The sequence below is a fragment of the Gouania willdenowi genome, chromosome 6 (assembly GCF_900634775.1).
Source record: "Gouania willdenowi chromosome 6, fGouWil2.1, whole genome shotgun sequence".
NCBI classification, from domain to species: domain Eukaryota; kingdom Metazoa; phylum Chordata; class Actinopteri; order Blenniiformes; family Gobiesocidae; genus Gouania; species Gouania willdenowi.
The window spans coordinates 32,814,343-32,837,622 of record NC_041049.1 but is presented as its reverse complement, the minus strand read 5'-3'; the positions used below and the strand labels follow the sequence as shown (position 1 = coordinate 32,837,622).

Below are 23,280 nucleotides of genomic sequence, written 5' to 3'. Positions count from 1 at the left end.
TGTAGAGCCTTAGATGGAAACAGTGTTCCCTGATGGCAGTGGCCGTCGTTGAGAAGGATGATGCTTTCAGGAACGGTTTGAGATTGTCGTGAGATGTTCTGGACTACCTAGTCTAATCTATGGAGACATTAAAATGGGGCACTTGTACAATGATCAAGTGTAAAAATCTGTACAAAACACAATACCTCTCAGTAGATAATTGCTCACAATGCTGAAGAAGAAGAAGCCTGATCTTTGTCTGGTATTAGACTAATGACTCACCCAAATACTCAAAAATAAACACTGCTGCTCTAACTGCACATATGCTTATATTATGCACAGTGCATTCCCCTTTAGTCATGAATACACTATTACCTAAATAGATTAAATAACAGCGGAAACAAGCACTGAGTCTTAAACAGTTTCTGCTTCATTGGCTATGTTCCTGTTTTATGTACACAGCAATGCTTCTGTTTATCGTGACAAGCAAGGCAAGCATTACTCATGTTTCCCGTCAGTGTGTTGGTCAGCTTTTAGTGCAGCATTCTCGCAGGGAGACAGGCAGCATTTGTTTCTGTTAAGAGTCTAAGTCCAGGCAGTACATCTAAGAATAGCCTCACAAACTGTGATAAATGACTGTTTAGATTATTCTTAACTTGTCTAAATAAAATGCAAATAGGATGAAAAAGGCTGAATTTACATCTTTTATGACTTAAAGCTGTTGTTCGCAAATTTGGAAAAGTTAGCAATATGTCAAAGTAAACCTACACAGTATTCTCCTATCCACACTGTAACTGCATACCGTTACGGGCGTATCTCATAGGCATTCTCCCATCCAGACTCATGACACGCCCACTGCACGTAAATAGACTCAACGCGCGTAAGGCTGTGAATGAAGGCGGTCTGACGTACGTCATTTTGAAAGAGCAATGATGATTACAAAAATGTCATTTTTCAGCTGTCTGGAAATTCTTGAACTTGGAGTTTTCCAAACACGGATGAAAAAAAGAACACTTTTAATTTGAAAAGCCTTGATAAGATCGTTGCAGTGTGTGGATCAGCTGCAGTTTTATGTACGAGCCAGAGTTTAAATATATCCTTTTTTGATCATACTAACGACAAATTAACGTTTATCTGTGTGGAAAGCCAGATTATATTTTTTCTGTGTTCTGTGTCATTAAACTCACAAAAACTGAAGCATGTATAGTCATCTCTGCCCAATAAGAAAGATTTATGCCGATCTAATCAGAGAGTTGTAGAAGAAATTGAGTCTTATTATGCAAAGTAAAGAATAAGGCATTGCAAATTGGCCTGACTGTGTATATACTGTATACATTCAATAAGACTAAGCTGAGTGAAAATGACAACAAAGGATTGTCTATATGTCAAATAAACAGTATCGATTACTTATCTTGGAAGCGGTTTTATGTTGACCAATGACCAACTTATGAAGATCTATGTTTATAGATTAAAATATTCCAATTTAATTTAGCAGACTCTTTTATCCAAAGGGACATACAACACAAGGAGTTAGGATTAAGGGACTTGCTTGACATCCCACAGTGATGGCCCAGTTTGGGATCGATCAATCGGACCCACCGATTACAAACCCGCTTCCTTAATCGTGATTTATTACAAACAAATGGTGTATAAAATCACATGACAATAGACAGCAATACAAATGAGAATCATTGACATCAGAGTGAACCAAGGCCTAAACAACAAACAAAACTAATATAAATCTGAACACAAAACTACTAGGAAAAAGTAACAAAATGGCACCTCACTACTTCAGCTTCTTTACAAATTATTATTATTATTATTATTATTATTATTATTATTATTATTATTATTATTATTATTAAAAATAATAATACATCAATTTTATATAGCGCTTTTTTGGGGACTCAAAGCCTCTTTACAGAATACAAAATAATAAAAAAAATTACAATAAAAGTAAAAGCAATGTTAGGGAAAAGCAAGTTTCCTGCTCAGAGTTTAATATGAACAACATCTCATCAGAGCTACAGAAGATCTGTGGGAACAAGTTGTGTGTTTTTGGACTAGACTGATTCCAGGGATTGTAGAGTCTGAAACATCGGAGGTTCATGATAACTTGATAGTTTATAATATTCTGGCCCTTAGTGGTGAAATAACTGATGCATCTTCTGTCTATTTATTTTTCTCTAATCATCTTGAGTAATATCATCAGGATAATTTAAACTAGGTTATTTTAAATCAAGTTGATCAAAACTTAATAAACCTGCTCAGAGTCAGTAAACCATTGATCCCTGAGGGGAAATATGGTGACATTAATGATGCTCTCACACATCTTTATATGACATATTATAAATAATTAAAAAGGAGTAGTAAGAATAATCCATGTCAGTACAATTTACAGCTACCTTTCAATTGGAGCTAAAACATGGTTTTAAATTACATTTTTATTTTGACATACTGTATATTTTATTATTATTCATTTACAGGAGTTAAAAAAATGAATAAAAATAATAATAATAATAATTGATACCAATATTTCTCAAAAAACAAGACAAAGTGGAAAACAATATTTGAAAAACTGAATTGAATTTGGAAAAAAATAATGTATTTTATAGTGCCCTATGTAAGTCCTGTTAATGTTTGGCAGTTATTTCACCCTATGATGAAAGTGCAGCTGAGAAGAAAACAAAAGCAGTGGATAAAGAGAGAGTGGCTGGTAAACGACTCATGGATCAACAAAGAAAGCTTAAGAGGTTCGTCCTGACCAAAATAGGAACGAAACAAGGCACATGACAGAAACTGTTAGAAAGGCTATAGCAGCAGTGTGTTAAGTAACAAAACGAATAACTGTACAAATGATAGGTACTTTTACTTTAACATCACAATTCTTCATATATATATTTTTATTGTTTTTCACAAACCACAACTTAAGTGGCATTTTTTGAAAGAAAATAGTGTATTTTGCTTTATTGTGCTCTTCAGAGTGTTTAAGATTGCTTAATTTATATATTAAGATCAAAAAATGTAATTCAGGGAGGATCCCCCCAGATGACTTTTTTTCATGCGTTCAAACTTAAAGCACTGAGTAAACCAGGAAGAAGAAACACAGAAAAATATCAACTTCCCCTGCATTGGCCAATCCCTGTTGACCTGCTGATTGTAGCCAAGATGTTAAATTGTAGGAGAACTCTCACTCTATGAATAAAGGAAATATACAAAATAAGGCACAAGCCATAATAGTAAAAATAAAATAAAAAATATTGTTACAACCCAACAACTTATACTAAATGGTGCATAGAGGCCCTAGCATGCATAATGATGACATTTTAGTCAGTCAGTTGATTGTTAGAAGTGAGGGCTCTGTAACCATCCCTTTCGACTGTTGACCCAGCGACATGATGTTTGCATATCCCTCAGCATTTTTGGCTGTTGGAACTTGGAAACAAACAAAACCTTATTATACAACTGCAGTTCCAAAATATCAAACAGTTGTTCACTCAGGACCATTTCTGTCAAAGAAAAATGATCATAATTTGCAGAGATACATCTAATGGTACGGTCTGTTCTAGTAGCCACTCATGTCATTTGCACCAATTAAAAAATAACTACCAGTTTCATTTGTGTACTAAAATGGTTCCCTCAATGGTTTCCTTCATTTAAATTCCACACTGTATTTGGCTCAGGTTGTTTTTGTAATCCTGACAATGAATTAAAACCGGGGTATTCAGCTGGCAGTGATGACAAGAACTGTCCTGAAACTGAAATTATTATATATTTAGAAGAATATGAATGTCTACAATAGTGAAAGGTGAGAACAATGAATTAAAGAGGGTCTTAAATTACCTTTTCTGCTTTACTCAAGTAAAGCTCGTACCCATTCTTTTTGACATTTGGAACAATGGTGGCCCAAAAGTAGCCAGCAACAATCCTATTTTGGGTACCTCTGACACCATTGTGGTTTCCAGTACCAGGGTTATTGGTACTCAACCTCCACCGTAAGGACAACCAGTGGCATGTACTGCCTGGAGGGGCCCATGAAGGGGGTTGTTCTGTTATAAGAGGACAATGAAAAAATTCTGAAAAACCATAGCTGACAGAAATAAAATACTATTTATAAGTTACGGACTGGGTATTACAGCTAAATAAGTTTATTAGAGTTAAGTCTAATCCTATTTTAAACAACTAGCATCTGTGAAATAATGACATTGCCTTGTCATAACTATAATACATTATTATTACAAACATGTAACTATGCACCATTCATTTCAGCCTGTTTTAACAAAGTGACAATTTAAACATTTAGCTCATTTTAGTTACCCTTGACAATGAAACTGGGCGCCATCCATTTTACCATTTGTGCTCTGCTTCTCTTTGAATAGTTCTCCGAAGAAAGTTCCATAGCTTCTGGAAGACAGACTCCATCTTGACAAGCACTCGTCTCCATTTACATTCAAATATCATATTATATGACATCGCAGAAGCTTCGTCGTAAAAATCTCAACTGAAGGAAGTTACATAGTCCATGTGCATGTGCAGAACCAATCGTGTTTCCAGTAGGGGTCATGTAGTGACAAGCAAAGCACTCTATGCTTCAAACACATGTAAAAACTCTGTGCTTGAAAAACTAAATGCCAAACCTGAGGAGACCTGGCGTTCCAGGCTGTAGCTCCCAGACTCTGGAATAAACTGCACCAGTCTCTCAGGGAGCTCAACTGTGTGGTCACTTTTAAAAAACTGTTGAAGACGACACTTTACAGAAAAGCTTTTAGTTAACTGGATTTTATTTTTATTTATCCTTTAATGTTGCTGCTCTTAAGATGTTTATGCACCCAAGTTTTATTATTCTATTATGATGTTGCACTTGTATTTTTACCACAACTCTGTAGAGCATTTTGTGATTTTATCTGCAAAAAGCGCTTTACAAATAAACTACTTACTTACTTACTTACTTACTTGAAAATGGCTTGTTTTAGCACAGCTGAGCTTCCATGTTTGTGAGTGTGGAAAACCCACAGCTGAGCTTCATCTGTAGGGTGTCTGGGCTCTCCCTTAGATAGAGTGAGAAGCTGGACAAAGTGAAAGTGTGGGCTTTTCTGCTTAGAATGCTGTAGCACTGTAGCAGTAGAAAATGGATGTATATATGGAGTACCAGTAAAGGAGTTTAACTCACATCTGTGCATATCATTGCATATCTGCAGTAGTTTAAAAAGTTAAATGATCTTTCTAAAACTTGTGATTTGTTGCAAACAAGCCAATGAATTTAATTTGTATCATTTTGGAGTTCAACCTCATTAACCTCAATTTCATGGAGTTTTTCCAAAAAAAGAAAAGAAAAAGTGTGCCCCATGGGAAAGTGAAAATGAGATATTTTGGTTATCGTGGAACTCTAAAGATCAACTTGGACCTTGGAGCTGTGATGCACTCCACTTAAAAGCTGGTGCTTCTAATGAAATGTCATGATTGGTGGATATGTGTGTGGCTAACAGTGTACTACTTAGAGAGTATTAAAGAGCTGCATATTGAAATCAATCACAGAGACCCACAATGTGTGTTTGTGTATGAATGCTTACTGACAGTAACCGGACAGTGGTGGTTATATGTTGCACTAATTACAGAAGAATGGAAAAGGCAAGAGGATGCCTGATGGATTAGATATGGTGTTGCACTATACACACATTGGTGTGTATACAGTGGCTTCTTTGTCTTGTTGCATTTGTGACCGCGACGACGGAGGAGGGAACCAAATCTTAGTTACAATACATTGTTGATTTCACCTATTCAATTAAAAAAAGGAGCAACTAGAAAGCACTCAGAGCACAGACCTCCACTATAGCAGTCTGAGATAGATAGATAGATAGATAGATAGATAGATAGATAGATAGATAGATAGATAGATAGATAGATAGATAGATACTTTATTAAATTAAGTATTCAACAGCTACACAGATGTTAGTAAAAACAATAAAATAACCAATAAAATAATGGTTTGTAACACATACAATTATAAAATACTAAAGTAGTGTAATGCATTATAATAGTACAGTATCAGTGTAATAAGAAAGTGTACACAGTGCTTATCTGCAAAAAAAAAAGTACCAAAAGTGTATGGGTTTAGGTCATGATCCTCTCTGGCCACCCAGTGGATAGTTATACGGTCTATTGGCCAGGGGGACAGAGGAGTTCCTGAGTTCATTTGTGGAGCAGCTCAAAGACAGCTGCCCTGCTGAACATGCTCCTCTGTCTGAACAGAGTCTGATGTAGTGGGTGCTGTGTGTTGTCCACAATGGACACAGTCTTTTCCAGGTTTTGCCTCTTTGCCAGTGACACCAAAGATTCCAGCTCTGTGCCCAACACAGATCCAGCCCTCCTTGCCAATCTGTCCAAGAATCCAGCATCCATGTCATGCTATTTTTCACCCATCTCCATTTGTTTTAAGAACCATAAAAACATAGTATTTGAGGTTTATTTTCCCAAACTCGCCTGTTTTCCAGAGTTTTTCACTTTATCAGCAAATCTACACAAACAGGCTGATTTGCGGCCTACTTATGCATATTCATGAGTGGGCGTGTCTATAGACGGGACACTGACTTCCTCCTTCCCGCACTGTAACGTAGGGCCAGAGGACGGCCCCCCCCTCCTCCCACCCACTCCGTAGCGGAGCTCATGCTGCTTTATAAACACGAGACAGAGCGTGGGTGAGTGGCGTTCAAAGGATGCTAAAGTGCTCACCTTTGTGGGCGTGTCTGTTTACATGGCAATCACGGCAGAGAGCTTCTTGGAGGCGTGGCTCCTCCAGCTCAGTGCTGCGTCAAATTCATCATCAAAGAGGGAATGCGTCATCAAATTGGAGCGAGGTGTTTAGGCTCACCCTGCAGCAAGAAAGGAGCAAATCATCCTCTAACCAACGATTGAGGGAATCAATGAAAAAAACACTTTGGGCATGTGTATGAATCCCAGATAGCACTTTTATCATGTTTAAAGCACAGAAAAGTCCATTTAGCTTAACATGGGCCCTTTAATGCTGCCCCCCAACAAATTACAGCATAAATGGAATGGAATGGTAAATGGACTTGATTTATATAGCACCTTATAACCACACTGAAACAGTCTCAAAGCGCTTTACATATCAGCTCATTCACCCAATCACTCTCACATTCACACACCAATGGGACAGGACTGCCATGCAAGGCGCTAGTCGACCACTGGGAGCAACTTACGGTTCAGTGCCTTGCCCAAGGACACTTCGACACATAGTCAGGTACTGGGATCGAACTCCCAACCTCTCGATCAGAAGACGACCCTCTATCACCTGAGCCACGGTCGCATAAAAAGAACATGAGACACAGCATATTGATAAAACAGCAGTAGCAGTTTTTTACAGTTGTTAAAAGACCCCAGCCTCCTCTGGAAGTAGCGATGACTAATATATTGCATTGTCACCTCAGTGTTAGATTTGGGATATTGATCCAGATCATTACCAAAATCTAATCACTTGTTCCTTATCTACTTCAGATATTTCTGTCATTAAAATCTGTCCAAAGACAAGCGAGAGCACTCAGGGGGCGCAAACTTTCAACAGCATCAGATATCCTCTTTACCAGATATTGACAGTTATCTGGATCAGTGATCCTGATCATGTTACTATGTCAACCCAGGAGAAAACATTCATTCTTTCTGCTTCCTCCTGTTGCTATGGCGTTGCTAAGGACGCCATCAGTTATTTTTTAGATTCAATTATATTCTTTTAATTAAAATAAACTATATTTTAAAAGTTGTTTCACCTATTGCTGTTGAAAATATTCAGACGAGATATTGGTGTTTGCCGGGCACCTCAAAGGTTAAAGGAAATAATTTCAAATATTAAGTAATATCTACCCATGTGATCATTCCTTACATCAAATGTTTAATATTGTTTTGAGTAAAAGATTGAGAACCACTGCTCAGCCAGTCAGATGAATAAGGTATTCAAACCATAATGGAATCATGTAACAGTAAAAGTAATTGGATTCAGCTAGCTGTTTGCCTTGGTTGTCAGGTGTGTTTCTGTATTTTAGTTTGTCAGTGAAAGTAATTTTGTTCTTCCTCCGTACTTATTACTGGGTGAACCTTGTGTGTGAGTTTGTAGATTTCCTGAGCTATTGTTTTCTTTTTCATTTTTCATGTGATTTGTTCAGAGGATTCCACCTTTATTTGTTATTCAGTTTTAATCTCACCTTGTCTGTTGTATCTCAGTAATTTTTCTTTCCAAAACACCCGATAGAAGATCTACGGTTTTAAACACTAATTTGTGTCTGTGTGTGTGTGTTTGTTTTTTTTTTTCTGTTGGTTTATCTTTTAATAATTAATTATTTGAAAGACAATTTCTAAAGCTGTGAATTTATACTATGAACAGATGACCATAAATTATTATTCAAATTTCATTTTTATTGATATGTATATTGTTTATTATGTCAAACTTTCAAATGTATGAAAATTACTTTTAATTTTAAAACGTTTTAATGCATTATTATTATTATTATTATTATTATTATTATTATTATTATTATTCAACCATAAATTTTCAGACCCACTTGTTACTGTTTTTCAAGGTCACTGGGGTCGGCCGGTACCTATCTCTGGCTCACACTGGGCGCAAGGCGGGGGTACACCCTGGACTGGGCTATTATTATTATTATTATTATTATTATTATTATTATTATTATTATTATTATTATTATTATTATTATTATTAACTTAGTTTAATTTCTTTTGTTTAACAAGAAAGAAAGTGATTATACCTGATGAGTCATGCTTTTGCTTTGTGACGTACTTACCTGAACCAGAACCAATCAGCAGGCCAAAGGCTTGATGTTTTGGACAATGTTCTGTCATCCATGTGGTGTAGCAGCTACATTTGTGCAGACCTGAAGCTATTCCCTGATGTTCTGGCAGTGGCCTTCTCCTACAGACCTTTTGGATTCTAAAATTACTAAATCATCTGTTCTGTATCGATGGATCAGCGCTGTATTAGCACATGTTGTACATGAGTCTTGTAGTGAAAAAGTTAAGGCAGTTCGTTTGGGGTTTAGACTTAAAGCAATCTTTATTTTCTAGAGGTACATTTCAATGCCCCAGCAAAATTAAGTTTCATGTCAACTTTTTGGGCTTTCAAGGCAAATAAAAAGGCAAGAAGGAGCTTTTGTTTCTTTACTTGTTTACTTGGTAGATAAACTGGTATCCTGGAGATAATCAGAACGCTCTATAAAAATCAGAAGATATAAAAAATGTGAAATCCATTAAAGGTCATTGAAATGCACTATTTTAACCTCAACAAAGAAATCTATAATGCTTATAGTGTAAGTAAACCCCCATGTTTTTGCTAACCTGTCACTAGGGAGGGAAATTAAAAAAGGCCTTGATTATGGGCGGGGCTCCTGGAAACAGCCCAGTCACAGCAGCCCGCCCCACAGCGATGCACAGTCTACAACTGAGATGCGTGTTAACCCTACAGACACAGCATACACAGGCAAACAGGTCGCTGCTCTCTAGCCATGAGCCCCAGAAAACCAACTCACATACACACAAACCAGGATGACGCACATGCAGAGACAAGAAGTAGACGTACGCACACACAGAGACAGATGAGGATACACACAACATGTGGTTGTACATACACAGAATTCCCTCCTACCAGCTTTTATAGGAGGGGCGGGGCCAACAGTGATGATTAATGACGTCACAGAACCCACTCTCAGCCAATAGCAAAATTCAATTGTAATAGCCGGCGTTCAATCAAAGATAAAAAAGTTAAACACAAATACTTTGTAGTCTACTTACACTTTAAATAAATCAACAACAAAGAAATTTGCATGAAAGGACAGAGCTATAGACAATCCAAAATATGATCAAATGACACATAATGAACCATAACTCTTGAAATTCTCATTCGCACAGAGAACAGAATGGGTTAAAACAGAGAAAGAATTGTATATATATAAATGACAATATATGACAATACAGTGATCTTCCTGGATGGATATTGTACTGCAATTTAAATAAATTTTCTATGTTTGCTTGATGATGTTTTAACACTACCTTTTCGCGAGTATCTTAACAAGAACCAGCAGCTAGCTTAAATCTACGCTCTCACATTAATCCAAAAACAAATCTCATGCTAATGTCATTCACTGCCAGCTGACTCCTGCCTGCAGTGTTTAGGTGATGCTTATTCAGCCACAAGTTAAATTATTCATGAAGACATTAAAAATTCATTTTCAGGATCTGATCCTGAGTTTTCTAAACAAGGTCAAAGTAAATATCTCCATCAAGGCAGTCATATTTTCAGACTGGCTCATGTATGTGGTCGTAATGTTATGGCATAATGTCATTAAACATTTGGTAATAATACCAGTCATTTTCCTTTTGGCATATATTACAAATTCTGGTCCATCCCCAGCCCGTCTCTGGTTCTTCCTCCCAGTCTGTCAGAGCTATCCCAATTCATTTGTGCTTCCTGAAGAGAGCGTGAAGAACCTTCAGTGTCGCTGAGATGTCCTGAGAGACGATATCTGTGACAAGAGACATCAAACACGTCCCTGAGTGAGGATCAGCTAAGCGCTGGTTTCTAAATGCCCCCCAGCAGGTCAGAGATCAAAGGGATCGGGAATGCATCAAAGAGAAACTTAATCAATACGTCCTTGACAAGAGGGTAAAGTTGCCAAATGGCTTTCTGTTGTGAAATGTTGCCACCAATGAATGTGTCAGGAAGAGTGACTTCACCAGTGGCAAACCTCATTAGCTTATGGAGTGCTGGGACTCCTCATTCAACCACAAGAATTAAGCCATGAATTAAAAAGACACAGGAAATAAATTGAATTAGCTTCCTGCGCCGAGACAAGATTAATTGAGCTGCTCCTAATATGAGCAGTTATCTTGTTGGGGGTTAATTCCACTTCTACAGGCCGTTTGTTTGCTAGCAACATGGTGAGAAAGCTAAGCAGAAGGAATGTGAAGCTCAAAGACTGCACTTACTGTGACGACAATCTGTCATCATAATTAGACTGACAGTATATTATGTTACTGGTGTAGGACAATCAGTGGCAATATCGAAATAGTTTTTAATGTCTGATTAAAATAGGGAGCGTTTAATTTTTTTGAAATGTAAATGTTAAGTGAACTTTTGCAAAGGACAGTCAGGCCTGTTGATTGTAGCTTTGTGCAGAAGAAGGAACAAACCTTTGAAATGCGTGTGCATCAGAGGAAACTGCTTTTAATTCCTTATCACGGATAAGTCTAATATTGGTCAAACATATATTACTTACAGTATATTGTAAGAATTCATTATTTGTTTATCCAAAGAAGGGGAAAGTGTACCTATCGGGCCTGTACCACAAAGCTGGATTTATTCTTATCGTGCTAACTTCCGGGATTTATTCGGTGTGTGCTGGTTAACTTCTTACCGCGCTAAATCACCACGGTAACTTAGGCTGAACCCCTAACCTGGTCGGGTCTGAGCGAGTATGAAAGACCCACCTCCTGACCAATCAGTTCTCTTGAAAAATGACCTGCCCATTGTTAGAAGATCCTGGTTGGTGCGGTTCTGACGGCTGCGTTTAGGAAAGAAAGATTATTCATGGACAAACGCAATCCTTTCATTTAACGATGACATCCTTTAGGAAAGATATAGATCAACATCTGATGAACGGATCTACAGTCAGCTGATGAAGCCTGTGTTGGGCGTTCTCTGTATGTACAGACGGATCAAGTTTTTCATTCACTCATACATATGCTATAGTGACGCTGACAGCCACAGCAGGAACATACTACAGTGAAACAATGCACTCTCATCTCAGTGTGTGTGATAAATAGAGGAAGACTGCCAGAATAGAAACATGTTTGTGATATAATAAAGTCAAACTGATCAGAGAGCTGTCACTTTATTCACCAATGGAACGATATTGTAAATTCTCACGCTTTTACGCATTAACAGTGTCGGACACTTCCTGCCTGCATTCCTTTCTTCCTGCTTTCTCTGTAGCAACAGTGTTGTTTTTGCTCTAAATTGTAGATTTAAAATTTTCATATTTTTAAAGAATTATTCCTCAATTGTGACGTAAATTGCTTTGCACAGTTTCTCCCTCTTTGTGATTCATCTGACGCTGTAATCTCCACCCATTTTTCAAGAGCGAGCAAGTTACCGGGCTGAAATCACCTCGTTTATGTGAACATGTTTATATCCTGCTTCTTAGTACAGTGGCTCTCTGACAGAGAATGTTTGGTTAGGTGAAGCCTGCTAACGGAGAGGTATCCCGGATATGTTTATCCAGCTTTGTAGTACAGGCCCATCAGGATTATATAGCAGGATGAAAAGCTCTGTTTGGTGAGAATGTGTTCGCTCCTGTAGAGCCTTTTTTTAATTGAACGTAAAAAAATATTCAGATTTACAACTTCAAAATGCCATTTTTGTTATGTTGGAAAATGTGTTGATCATAGTGCTCCAAACCTGGACTTGGGTTTACAGTATGCTCACCCCATCAGGATATTTTGGGATTTCCTAATAACTATGTGATACGCAGTCACTGTGCTCATGAATACAGATTGAATATCTTCCTGCACAAGAGCACGCCGAGCCAGGGTGAGATCTGGGCGTCTATCAGCGGACTGCAGAGCGACACCCTCCCCAGGAGACCAGCTCCTCTAAATAAATGCTGATGACCTCAAACTGAGCCAATCATCTGCGCTGATTTAGATCAGCGTGCAAGTCACACTCATTCATATTCTACCAATAATTTTGTCCCAAGAGCTGTCAGAGCAATGCTGCATGATGTATGGAGATTAACTAGAGCTGTCCGACTCCACACGAAATGCAAACACACTTCGGCATTTTCCTGTTGTGCAGATAAAGGTTCCTGATATGTGATATCATCAGATGTTACTGTATTGGAATCCAAGAGGTTTTTCCTCCCATCACTCTACTCCACACCTCACAGTCTAATAACTATTATGTAAATGTCTGTTATGATCAAGTCTGGGAGTGTTTTCTGTGAACAAGGTAGACTTTTGTCTTACCATTTGGGTCAACATGGGATAATTGTAGGCCGGTGTCCTGCAGGAGATCCAAGGCCAAGGTCACATTATGGAGCTGGAGAAAGGAAACAAAACAAAAAATTTTTAAAATACTATCAATATTATTTTGAATAAATAAATTAAGGGCCTCACTTTACATGCAATCTTAAAGTGTTACATGAAATATCACAAAAAATACATGAAGATGCAAAAATGTTAACCAGAAGTCTGCAAGTTGTATACACTATGCAAAATATCTATAGAGATTTTTAAAGTCTTTACACTGGCTCCCAGTCAGCCTCAGAATAGACTTTAAAGTTCTGCTGCTGGTGTATAAATCTGTGAATGGGTTTGGTCTAGAATACATCAGTGACATGTTAGTCAGGTATGAACCCAGCAGGTCTCTCAGATCTATGGACACAGGTCAGATAGTGGAGCCCAGAGCTCACAGTAAACATAGTGATGCTGCTTTTAGTTGTTATGCTGCAAATAAATGGAACGAACTGCTTAATCTAATGTTTTTACTGCTGATTTTAATGTTCTTATTTGTTTTTAAGCTGTTGCATGTTTCCTGAAGCACCTTTGAATCATGTAAAACACACTGAATTGCCTTGTGTATGAAATGCGCTGTACAAATACATTTGCCTTGCCTTGCCTTTCAAATTGGCTAAACAGGAGTTCTGCAGGGTTAGCACAGGGGTGTGTATAATTTGTTTCATTAGAGTTGCTGAAGTGCCTCTAGTCTTGAATGGGTGTTTGTCTCTATAAGTGGGCCAGTGACAGGCTGGAGTCCGTTACAGGTTGTACCCGCCTTACACCCATGTGAGGTCAGAGCCTTAGATAGACTCCAGCGACCCTGAGTGCAGGAATCTGCAGGTTAAAAATAATTCCCTTGACTGCTTGGGCTCTAATGTACCATGAATTCAGATCGAGTCAATATCTCACCATCTCTGAGTGGGTCACTGGGTTTAGGTTAAAGTAAGAGAGTGGAACAAAGAAACCCTCCAGCTGTCCAATCAGCAGCAGCAGAATCACGCCGTCGGAAAACTAGACAGAAACCCAAAGGAGGGCAATGAAGTCACATGGGAGGGAACTGTTCATGCAGCAGTAATAGAAGACTTCACCTGTCTGTCCACATTAGACACCTGCAGGCCCAGAGTCAACATGTTCTGGTTGACAAACTGAAGGATGACCTGAAAGGAACATAACATCACACCCCGTTGAATAAGAAGACTTATTATTTTGGATATCAAAGAAATGTGCCTAAAAATGTGTTTTCTACATAATAACCAAAAATGATTAACAAATCCATGTGTTATTTTATGGCACCCTGGTTTCCTCTCATGTTTGTACTTTCTCAGGGTGTTGTCATGCATTTCACACTCTGTCTGTTTGGAACAAAATATGTTGCAAACTAATCCTGAACTGGATAAAAGATAATGTAATGATATTATTCAAACATATGACCGAAGTGCTGCCAAAACAGCGGAATGGGTCTGTCATTTTACCAGTAAAATACACAACCAAGAGTTTGTTCCAAGTAAAGGGTTTATGTGCTTTACATTTCTTGTTAGTTGTTGTGAGGACAAATATCACTCCAAATATCAGCCACCCATCAGCAGCAAATCAGAGGATAATCAGCAGCAGGCAGCACTATTTCTAGTGTTATCCACTGTTATGGGTGGATGTCTCCTGTTGACATACAAAGCTACAGGTTCTCTTATAGACATGTTTACACGTCCTCTCACTTTATACCCTTAACTCTATTAGCGGAATGGATTTCTCTGTTTCCATCATCTCAGGGTAAACTTACTCTGAGCTTTCACATAACCTGCTTTCTGAAATACCTCCAGCCCATTAATGTTCAGATATTCTGACTGATCTTCTCTCTTTTTTCTTTCCACTAACTCCAACATTAGATGCCAGATGGTTTTTAACCCTGAGTTCAAAGGGAGTTTTTCTTCTCTGTCAACACTTATTCTACTCACACATAAATGTATGAAATTTTCTTGATGCACATAAACCCTTAAACACAATTTATAACTGTAATACCACAAACATGGTATAGAAACTAAGATGCTGCCTCTGTTTCCACCTATTTAACATATTTGTCGCATTATTTAATACAATGGGTGTCAAACTAAATTCCAAGAGGACCATAGTGTATGTTACCACCAACATCTGCAGATAATCAGGCACTTGCTGGACAGTGACCCTCCAGAACCAAAATATGACATCTTTAGTTCAGCTGTTGTAGCACTATGAAATACTATATATTTAGATAGATAAAAAAAAAATAATATTTTTTTAACTCAGAAAAATCACAAATCTGACTGCCAATACTAGTTTAAGCGAAGGGAGTAAGTCTCTCCATCCTCCACCCTTGTTATACCTCCTTCACATTGCTGAGCTCGTGATCCTCAAGTTTCAACAATTCGTCGAAGGCTTCCTCCCCTGAGTGGCCAAACAAATGTGTTAGAAGGATGTGATGCAGTTTAGATTTCCTTCATAACAACACTGCTCTCACTCACTTTCAGCCCTGCTGTGGGAGTCTGAGGCTGCTGCTCTGCTGAAAAATGTATGAATAGAAATCAGAGGTAAATCCTAATGTTTTCTATGCTTCTCAGAGGGAGAAGGGCCAAAGAGTCTCTCACCGATCCTCTGTGAGGTCCTCCATCTGCACATGTGATTTGATCCCACTTCTGCTCACCTGGGCATAGACCAAAGCTAAGCTAAAGCAAGCAGCTGTTCCACAAATTGTAATTTCTGAGACTGCAAGGGAGGAATCTCACCTCAACAACAACAACTTCAACCTTCACGCTTGATGGCAAATCCAGATCCGGCTGGAAATGTCTCACCATGGCAACCAGCAGATGAATAGAGGCCAGAAGGTCTTTGTTGTGTATGACTGACGGGCAAATAGCAGAGAGCAAAACACTGTCGTATTTTCATTGACACATCTGCAATTTCAAAAAGGCCTCCAAGAAAAGAAACAAGGCTTTCAATAACACGTTTATCTAATGACATTCAAATAGCAGAGCGTCATGCTTTTCAGCCAGATTGGGAAGATTAGGCCTGATGGAGGAACCTCTGAGTTACAATATCAAGTGTTCAGACCCTTGAAATTAAGACAGCCTTCTTTAATGCACTTTTAAAAACATCTTATTGGAAGTGTTGCAAAAAACACCCAAAGGTCCATTACACCTTCTGGGATCGGTCCATCAAATTCAGACTTGTTACATCTGGTAATATAATTTTTTTTTCTCTGGAAATGAAGAGTAGATAATGACAGTATAATGTGAGTTGGTTGTGTTTAAAAGATAGTTTGACAAAAACTATTTTCTAATAATGTAAAGAAAACAACATTCATGACGTTCAAATGAGGTAGTCGTGAGATACATTTGTATTGAAATGGGGTTAAAATCAAGACTGTATAAAACTACATTTCAAGGAGTCATTATTGACCTCAAACTTAGTTGAAAATCCTGTATCAAAAATATAAAGTGAGCTATCAATGTGTAGCTATTCTCTATAAGTAGATTTACTGAATAAATAAATACATTTTGGATATATTATTATTATTTGTAATGCCTTACATGTAATATTGTGCTGAGGTCTGAGGGGAAGTGTAAAAAACTAATAACAATCCACATCATGATTTAAGTAAACTGAAACACAGGCAACATGAAATGATTCATGTTCCCCACATGGAGCCCATTCTGCTGCATGACTCACGTTGGACGTCCCATCTGATCCGGCTGCTGTCCTTCAGGCCCAGTCTCAGGTCCAGCTCCTTCAGGACCGCCTCCAGCTTGCAAATTTGAGCCGTGCTGGTCAGAGCCATTTCTCCTATGTCCAGATGGACACCAGTTAACCTGGCTGTGGAGATGGGTTAGTGTATGGTTTGAATCTTCCAAACTCAGATAAATATCAAGCTGAATCTCTGCGTAATTGACAGCACATCAGATTATCTTACACAGCAAATGATGGAAAACCAGTCCATCGTAGAGATCCTCCTCCAGACTCTGAATCACAATGTGCTCCGATTTTAAAGTTCTGTTGATCCAATCAACCAGTGCCTACCAAGAGACAATCCATCACACAGCCAGACACTTCAAACACTGAATATGTTCGCTTTGACCAGGGAAGCTGATTAAAAAACAGGCTGAAGCTGAGCTTTCTGACACCTGAGATCAATAATACACAGACTTTATCCTCCTGTATTCAATGTTGACAGACACAAAGTGTTGCTCAAAAACCACCTGACATTCCATTGTTCACGCCCTGGATCTGCATTTAAGGGATGTCAGCATTGTTTAGTTTCCCCATTTGCAGAAAACTGTGGAGCTGCCATCTTTATCTTTCTGAGAGCCTTATAATCTGATCTGGCACGCACCGTCAGCTCTGCAACGTGACACTGAGCTCAGGCGCCCGTCACCTCCGATAATTATCCTCATTAAAATTTCACCGTCGCTTCCCCCTATCTCCCTCTGAGATCTGAAAGATAATCCTACACTAAGAAGATCTTCTGCATCTGATCAGCCATAGCTATTGGACCATCACAACAGCCCTGACCAATTGATTTAAACTGTGCTGTGATATCTGCAGCAGACCTTAAAACCCTGGAAGTTGTGAGGCGGAGCCTCCATTAAGGAGAGTTGTTTGTTGAGAACATTCCTATACAGAATCTGATCATTAGGGGCCTATGCTACGAAGCTAGATAATTATATCCTGGATTAATCTCCTTTAGCGGGCTTCATCTAACCAAACATTCCCTGTCAGGAAGAAGCTGTCCTATGAAGGTCGATAACAACACACTAAAGCCAAGTGTTTTCAGCCTCTGTACATGCGCGCTCTCATAAAAGGGGTGGAGATTGCAGTGTCTGACCAATCATTACAGTGGAGGAACCTGGCAGAGCAATGGGGGAACAGCTTATCATCTTAAACAAATAGGCATAGACTGCCGGGGGGGGTCTGGCATGCTCGGTTGGAGAGAGGTTGGAGAGGGCGTTAAGAGAGAGGTCATTTAGGTTAGAGAGAGACCAGAGAGGGTCCCATTCCTCTCTCTAACACTCCCTCTATGTCTGCTTCTTCCCTTGTGTGTTTGCTCCTGTACTCCTTCTGGCTTTTGTCTTGCAGGTCCGTGGGATCCTCAGTGTGGAGTTACAGAGTCTCAACAACTCTGTCTCCACCCTCTCCTCTGCACACACCCAACACAGCATAACGTGGATGGCTGTTCATCATAGGAATGGGATCCACACAAGGTTCCTGCTGCTTAACAGAAGGTTTTCCTTGCCGCCATGATGAATTCATGTTGGGTGTGGGATACATATGTATGTGTATATACGTATATATGCATATGTATGTATCCATAAAATGAAGAGTCCGTGATTAAGACTGCTCTACTGTAAAGTGTCTTGAGATACCATTGGTTATGATTTGGCGCTATACAAATAAAAGATTGATTGATTGATTGATTGATTGAATATAAAGAATTTAAATCCATGATGACAGCAAAGAGCAACAGTGTTGGTGCAGCGCACAACCGGAGGGAATACTGGCAGCGAATCGCAGACTCTGTGAATGCGTAAAAACATGAGATTATTTATGATATTAATCCATTGGATGATAAACCAGAACGAAACCTGGCGCCGACCAGGTTAGTCATTCAGCCTAAGTTACCATGATGATTTAGCTCCGTAAAATGTTAGCGAGCTTCGTAGGACAGCACATAATGATTAAATCTCGGAAGTTAGCGCTATAAGAGGTAATCTCACTTTGTAGCATACCCCCTATAGCCAAACTGGTTGTTGTGTTTCTAACGCCATTCCTGCTTTGTGGCAGGAAGTGTTATCCTGTGTAAAGAGAGAATCTGGCATCAACAACACTATTCCCATCAAAAGTCTACAACAATGCATAGCTAGGAGCTGCAGGTCATAGGAACACCCACAATTTCAATTCATTTTTTAAATAAACAGAAACAAATATTTTCAGACAACATTGTACCCACACAATTGTGTATGTTCACATGTTTGTGTTTGTGAAATTAAGACTTTGTTTAGCATTGGCTACTGGAACTGAGAGTAGGAGATAAAATAACTTGAACAAGAACAAACAAAAATTAATCTCACCTCTTTTAGTTTTGCCAGTTGTGGGTCCTTTAAATATGTCGGCTGAATTACTTTCCTCTTCTCTCCTGTATTAATATCAGACAACACAGAGGCAAGTTACTGAGTTGGCTACTTTCAAGGTCCATTAAGTAAGTAAGTAAGTAGTTTATTTATAAAGCGCTTTTTGCAGATAAAATCACAAAGTGCTGTACAGAGTTGTGGTAAAAGTACAAGTGCAACACAATAGAATAATAAAACAAGAGTGCATAAATATCATAAGAACAGCAACATTAAAGGACGAATAAAAATTAAAATCCAGTTAACTAAAAGCTTTACTGTAAAGTGTAGTCTTCAGCAGTTTTTTAAAAGTAACCACACAGTTGAGCTCCCTGAGAGACTGGTGCAGGTTATTCCAGAGTCTGGGAGCTGCAGCCTGGAACGCCAGGTCTCCTTTAGTTTTTGGGGTCTTTAGGAGACCCTGACCTGAAGACCAAAGGCATCGCCCTGATGAGTAGGGCACAACAAGTCCGAGATATATTTAGGGGCCTGCTCGGAACGTGAGAACTAATATTTTATATTCTATGCAAAACTTAACTGGAAGCCAGTGCAGAGTAGCAAGAATGGGGGTGATGTGGGATGTTCTAGAAGCACCAGTTAAAAGTCTGGCAGCAGCGTTCTGAACGATCTGGAGTCTGTTTAGGGTCGACTTATTAAAACAAGTAAAAACAGAATTACAGTAGTCAATACGAGATGATATAAATGCGTGTATGACCAGTTCCATTACTTTCCCCCCTAACATTTTACACTCAATACATTCAACAAACAACTGGTTTAGGACTAATTTAGAGGTCAATAGTTATTACAAAACCTTTGACTTCATGTTTTTTCCCATGTGACCTACAACATCAAGTTATATGTCAAAGTAAAGTCTGGGGACCGGTTCAAATGAGGATACTGTATCTACACATTATGATAATATCTTGGACCTAATGACAAAAAGTACTGTTAAACACATTCTGCTCAGTGAGGAAGAATTACACCACCTACACAGGCGTCTGGCTGCCGATTGAACACCATCCAGACAATAATAGAAACCAACAGAAGATAGCTTTTGGATTTAGCAGCAGGGTTTGTAAACTTCAGATGTGAAGCCAGTGGACACTGCTCAGCCTTAATGGTGTCTGTGTCCTTGTCCTGTCAGTGGATGGATTTAGTAGTCAGCAGGTGAACATGTTTTCCTCAGTTGATGAACAAATGAACCAAGGACCACATGTTGATGGTCAGCCTTGTCAGAACTGCAGCTCTTATGGTGTTCCTGGTCCACAGTGGTCAGTACGCATCATGGGTGTCAAACTCATTATTTTTCTAAAGCTGCATTCAGCAGATTGGTTACATTTTAAGAGGGTTGGACTGTAAACTACAACATGTTTGTCAAAAAAAATAATAATAATGTGCGTTACTTTTTGAAATGTATGACGGTTTACCAAATAATAAATGTTTTCCTGTACTTTTTAATCATTGAAAAATCATGGTGAAGCCATGATAGAAGAGATAAAGTTTGACAAATGTGAACCTTGTGTAGGGCTAAAGTGTTCCTGTTAGCATGTGTTCCTATTTTAGCTACTGTAGACAACACACTCTGATACAAAGCAGGAATAGTTCAGAGTCGGGTTGAGGAAGGGCACACAGTGGTGTAGTGGTTCTCACATCAGTCTCACTGCAAGAAGGTTCTGGGTTCAAGTCCTGGGGTGGCCACTTAGGTCCTTTCTGCATGGAGTGCTGCATGCTCTGCCCGCGCTTGCTTGGGTTTTCTCTGGGCACTACGGCTTCCACCCACAATCCAAATACATGACTGTTAGGTCTATTGCCTGTTGGAGTGAATGGGGGTGTATTATGTTTGCCCTGCGATGGACTGGTGCACTGTCCAGGGTGTACCCCTGCCATGGGGAGATAGACATCAGCAGGCCCCTGTGACCCTGAAAAGGAGCTCGCGGGCTGGAAAATGGATGGTTTGAGGAATACAACAATCAGCCATGAAATTCCAGGGTATCTAATCCAGCATCTATAGGATAATCTACATTCAATTTATTTATTTGAAGAGGACAGTGCAAATTAATGAACAAAAGTACAGTGCTTTGCGTAAATGTACCATATTTAGCCATGAGCTACTTTTCATCTTTAAGACAAAGACAATAAAAAATACAGACATCGACATAGTATACACACGCTCATTAACATATATATATACACACTACTGGTCAAAACTTTTAGAACACCACACTTTTTCCAGTTTTTTACTGAAAATTATTCAGTTTATTGTGTCATTGCACTCTGAAATGAAAGCATAGAACAAATAATCAATTTGAGTTGAAAAAGAAATCATGGAATCCATGAACAATAATGTTCACCTGATACTCATAAGTCTGGTACCACAGTGTGTTCACACTGCTTTTATGCAGACAGAGAGGGATGTAAGGAACCAAGAACACCTGTAGGAATTAGTAGCACCAGCTTTCAAGGCTGATTCCACCTTCATTCCTGCAGAACAGCTTTAAATTGTTAACCCACTTCATGTTCCTTGAAAAACGCCTATTTGTATAATTCTGAAATGTACGCTATTTTTTAGTTTTGGGTAACCAAACCTTTTTTTTTTTTACCTCTGGTTGTATCATTTCAAGCTGTTCATTGGTCTTGCATGACTTGAATTGCAATAAATAACTGTTAAAATGAGGGTGTTCTAAAACATTTGACCGTTAGGGTACATTATTTACAACCAACCAAAGCAAATTCTTATTGAAAAAAACTAAAAACTACTATTCACTAGTTGGAATACTATTCCAACTAGTGAATCCGTTAACAGAAATGGCGTTTAGTTCAGTGGTGGTGCGTCTGAACGGTACCTCACAGTCCCTTCTAGTGGCTGAGTTTGATCTTAGATTGTTCTGAAATCCAACTTTATTTATAAAGCAACAAATATAACAAAGTCAATTGATTGAAGGCTGCAGATACCACATTGGATAGCAGAAGGGGGAGTTCATTAGATACAGGTGTGTACTGGATGTTTACCTATTGCTGGCTGGACCTCCACTGTGTGGTCCTCTTTGTAAGGCTCAAACTTGTCAGAATCCATTAGTTCTTCTGCTGGTGAAGACCTTTGAATAAAGAATTTGGATGTAAAATACAATCTGTATCTTTAACAAGACAGAAACGGTTTCTCTGACTGCTGATTTCAGCATTCAGACTCAGATGAAGAATGAATCACCAACAGCGTGATAAACAATAGCCTCAGATACCTTGAATTCAAAGAGAAGCACTTTATTTTTGACTGAAGGAGTTACAAACTAAAGATTGAAACTGTCTTTGTTGATAGCTCGTCAGCCTAACAACAAGTCTCATCTTCTATTGTTCTGTAGCGGAGGGTTGTGTCCTCCAAAGCTTTACAAGCACATGGTGTGAGATAAAGCACAGCGGAAACCTGACCTGGAGCATGTCAAGCTGCTGCTTCCTGGATCTGAAACATTCTCTGTAAGCATATCTTAGCTTGCTGCAGAAGTTTGTGGCTTCCTTTTCCTGAAGTTGATGCCAACTTTCAAACAAGGTCATAAACAAAGAGCCTTACCTTCAGCGACTCGACAGAATGAGGCGAGACCTGCTAAAACGAGTTTCTCTCCTGTCAGAGTATGGATGGAAGAGGTTTGCAGTGACACTAATTAGAGAGACAATCACATGTCACTGGGTCGAACAGGACGATGGGCACAAAAAGGAGGAAGTGCTGAAGAAATAGCTTGCACTTCCTATTTCTGATCGTGGCGGTCTGGGTTTTGAACTGATGCTGTAAAAAGTAGAGGAACATGACTCTTGGAGGCCTGAACCAAAGATTAACTTTCTTGCATGCTTTCTTTACATTAAACAGAGGAGGAAGCAGCCAGAGTCCTCTGTGCACAATGAACTCCTTTAAGAGGAAAAGAAATGACCACCTCAGCCAGAAGAAGGGGCAATTTGGGGGATGTGGAAGGTTACCATAGCAACAGGGATAGAGACAAGAAAATAAGGTCTAAAATAAACCAATAATACCTTTTAGTTGAACCCAAATTGCAGGAATTGGCTGCGCCGAAGCCAATCTGCTCCAGAAGTCAAAGCAATTCTA

General features: G+C 38.9%; 1 protein-coding gene across 4 annotated transcripts; it reads right to left on the bottom strand.

The window, feature by feature from the left end:
- Positions 1-9,042: 9,042 nt before the first annotated feature.
- Positions 9,043-22,907, bottom strand: parvg (parvin, gamma). Of its 4 annotated transcripts, none has more exons than XM_028449780.1 (13): positions 22,753-22,907; positions 22,200-22,285; positions 19,155-19,219; positions 17,000-17,102; positions 16,759-16,902; positions 15,816-15,931; positions 15,678-15,733; positions 15,555-15,592; positions 15,416-15,477; positions 14,148-14,216; positions 13,969-14,070; positions 13,027-13,099; positions 9,043-10,526 (listed from the first exon to the last, which is right to left on the bottom strand). In XM_028449780.1, the coding sequence occupies exons 2-13, from the start codon at positions 22,261-22,263 to the stop codon at positions 10,459-10,461; spliced, it is 960 nt and encodes a 319-aa protein (XP_028305581.1). In that variant the 5' UTR covers positions 22,264-22,285; positions 22,753-22,907; the 3' UTR covers positions 9,043-10,458. The 4 variants fall into 4 exon arrangements, with proteins under 4 accessions (XP_028305581.1, XP_028305584.1, XP_028305585.1 ...); XM_028449783.1 differs by having other exon boundaries at positions 15,555-15,589; XM_028449784.1 differs by having other exon boundaries at positions 17,000-17,048.
- Positions 22,908-23,280: the final 373 nt, after the last annotated feature.

Coding starts and splice junctions, on each gene's coding strand:
- parvg (XM_028449780.1), bottom strand. CDS start 22,263: ATGGATTCTGACAAGTTTGAGCCTTACAAAGAGGACCACACAGTGGAG. Junction 17,103..19,154: donor AACTGGCAAAACTAAAAGAG/GTGAGATTAATT, acceptor GTCTCTTGGTAG/GCACTGGTTGATTGGATCAA. Junction 14,217..15,415: donor AGCTCAGCAATGTGAAGGAG/GTATAACAAGGG, acceptor TGTTCCTTTCAG/GTCATCCTTCAGTTTGTCAA.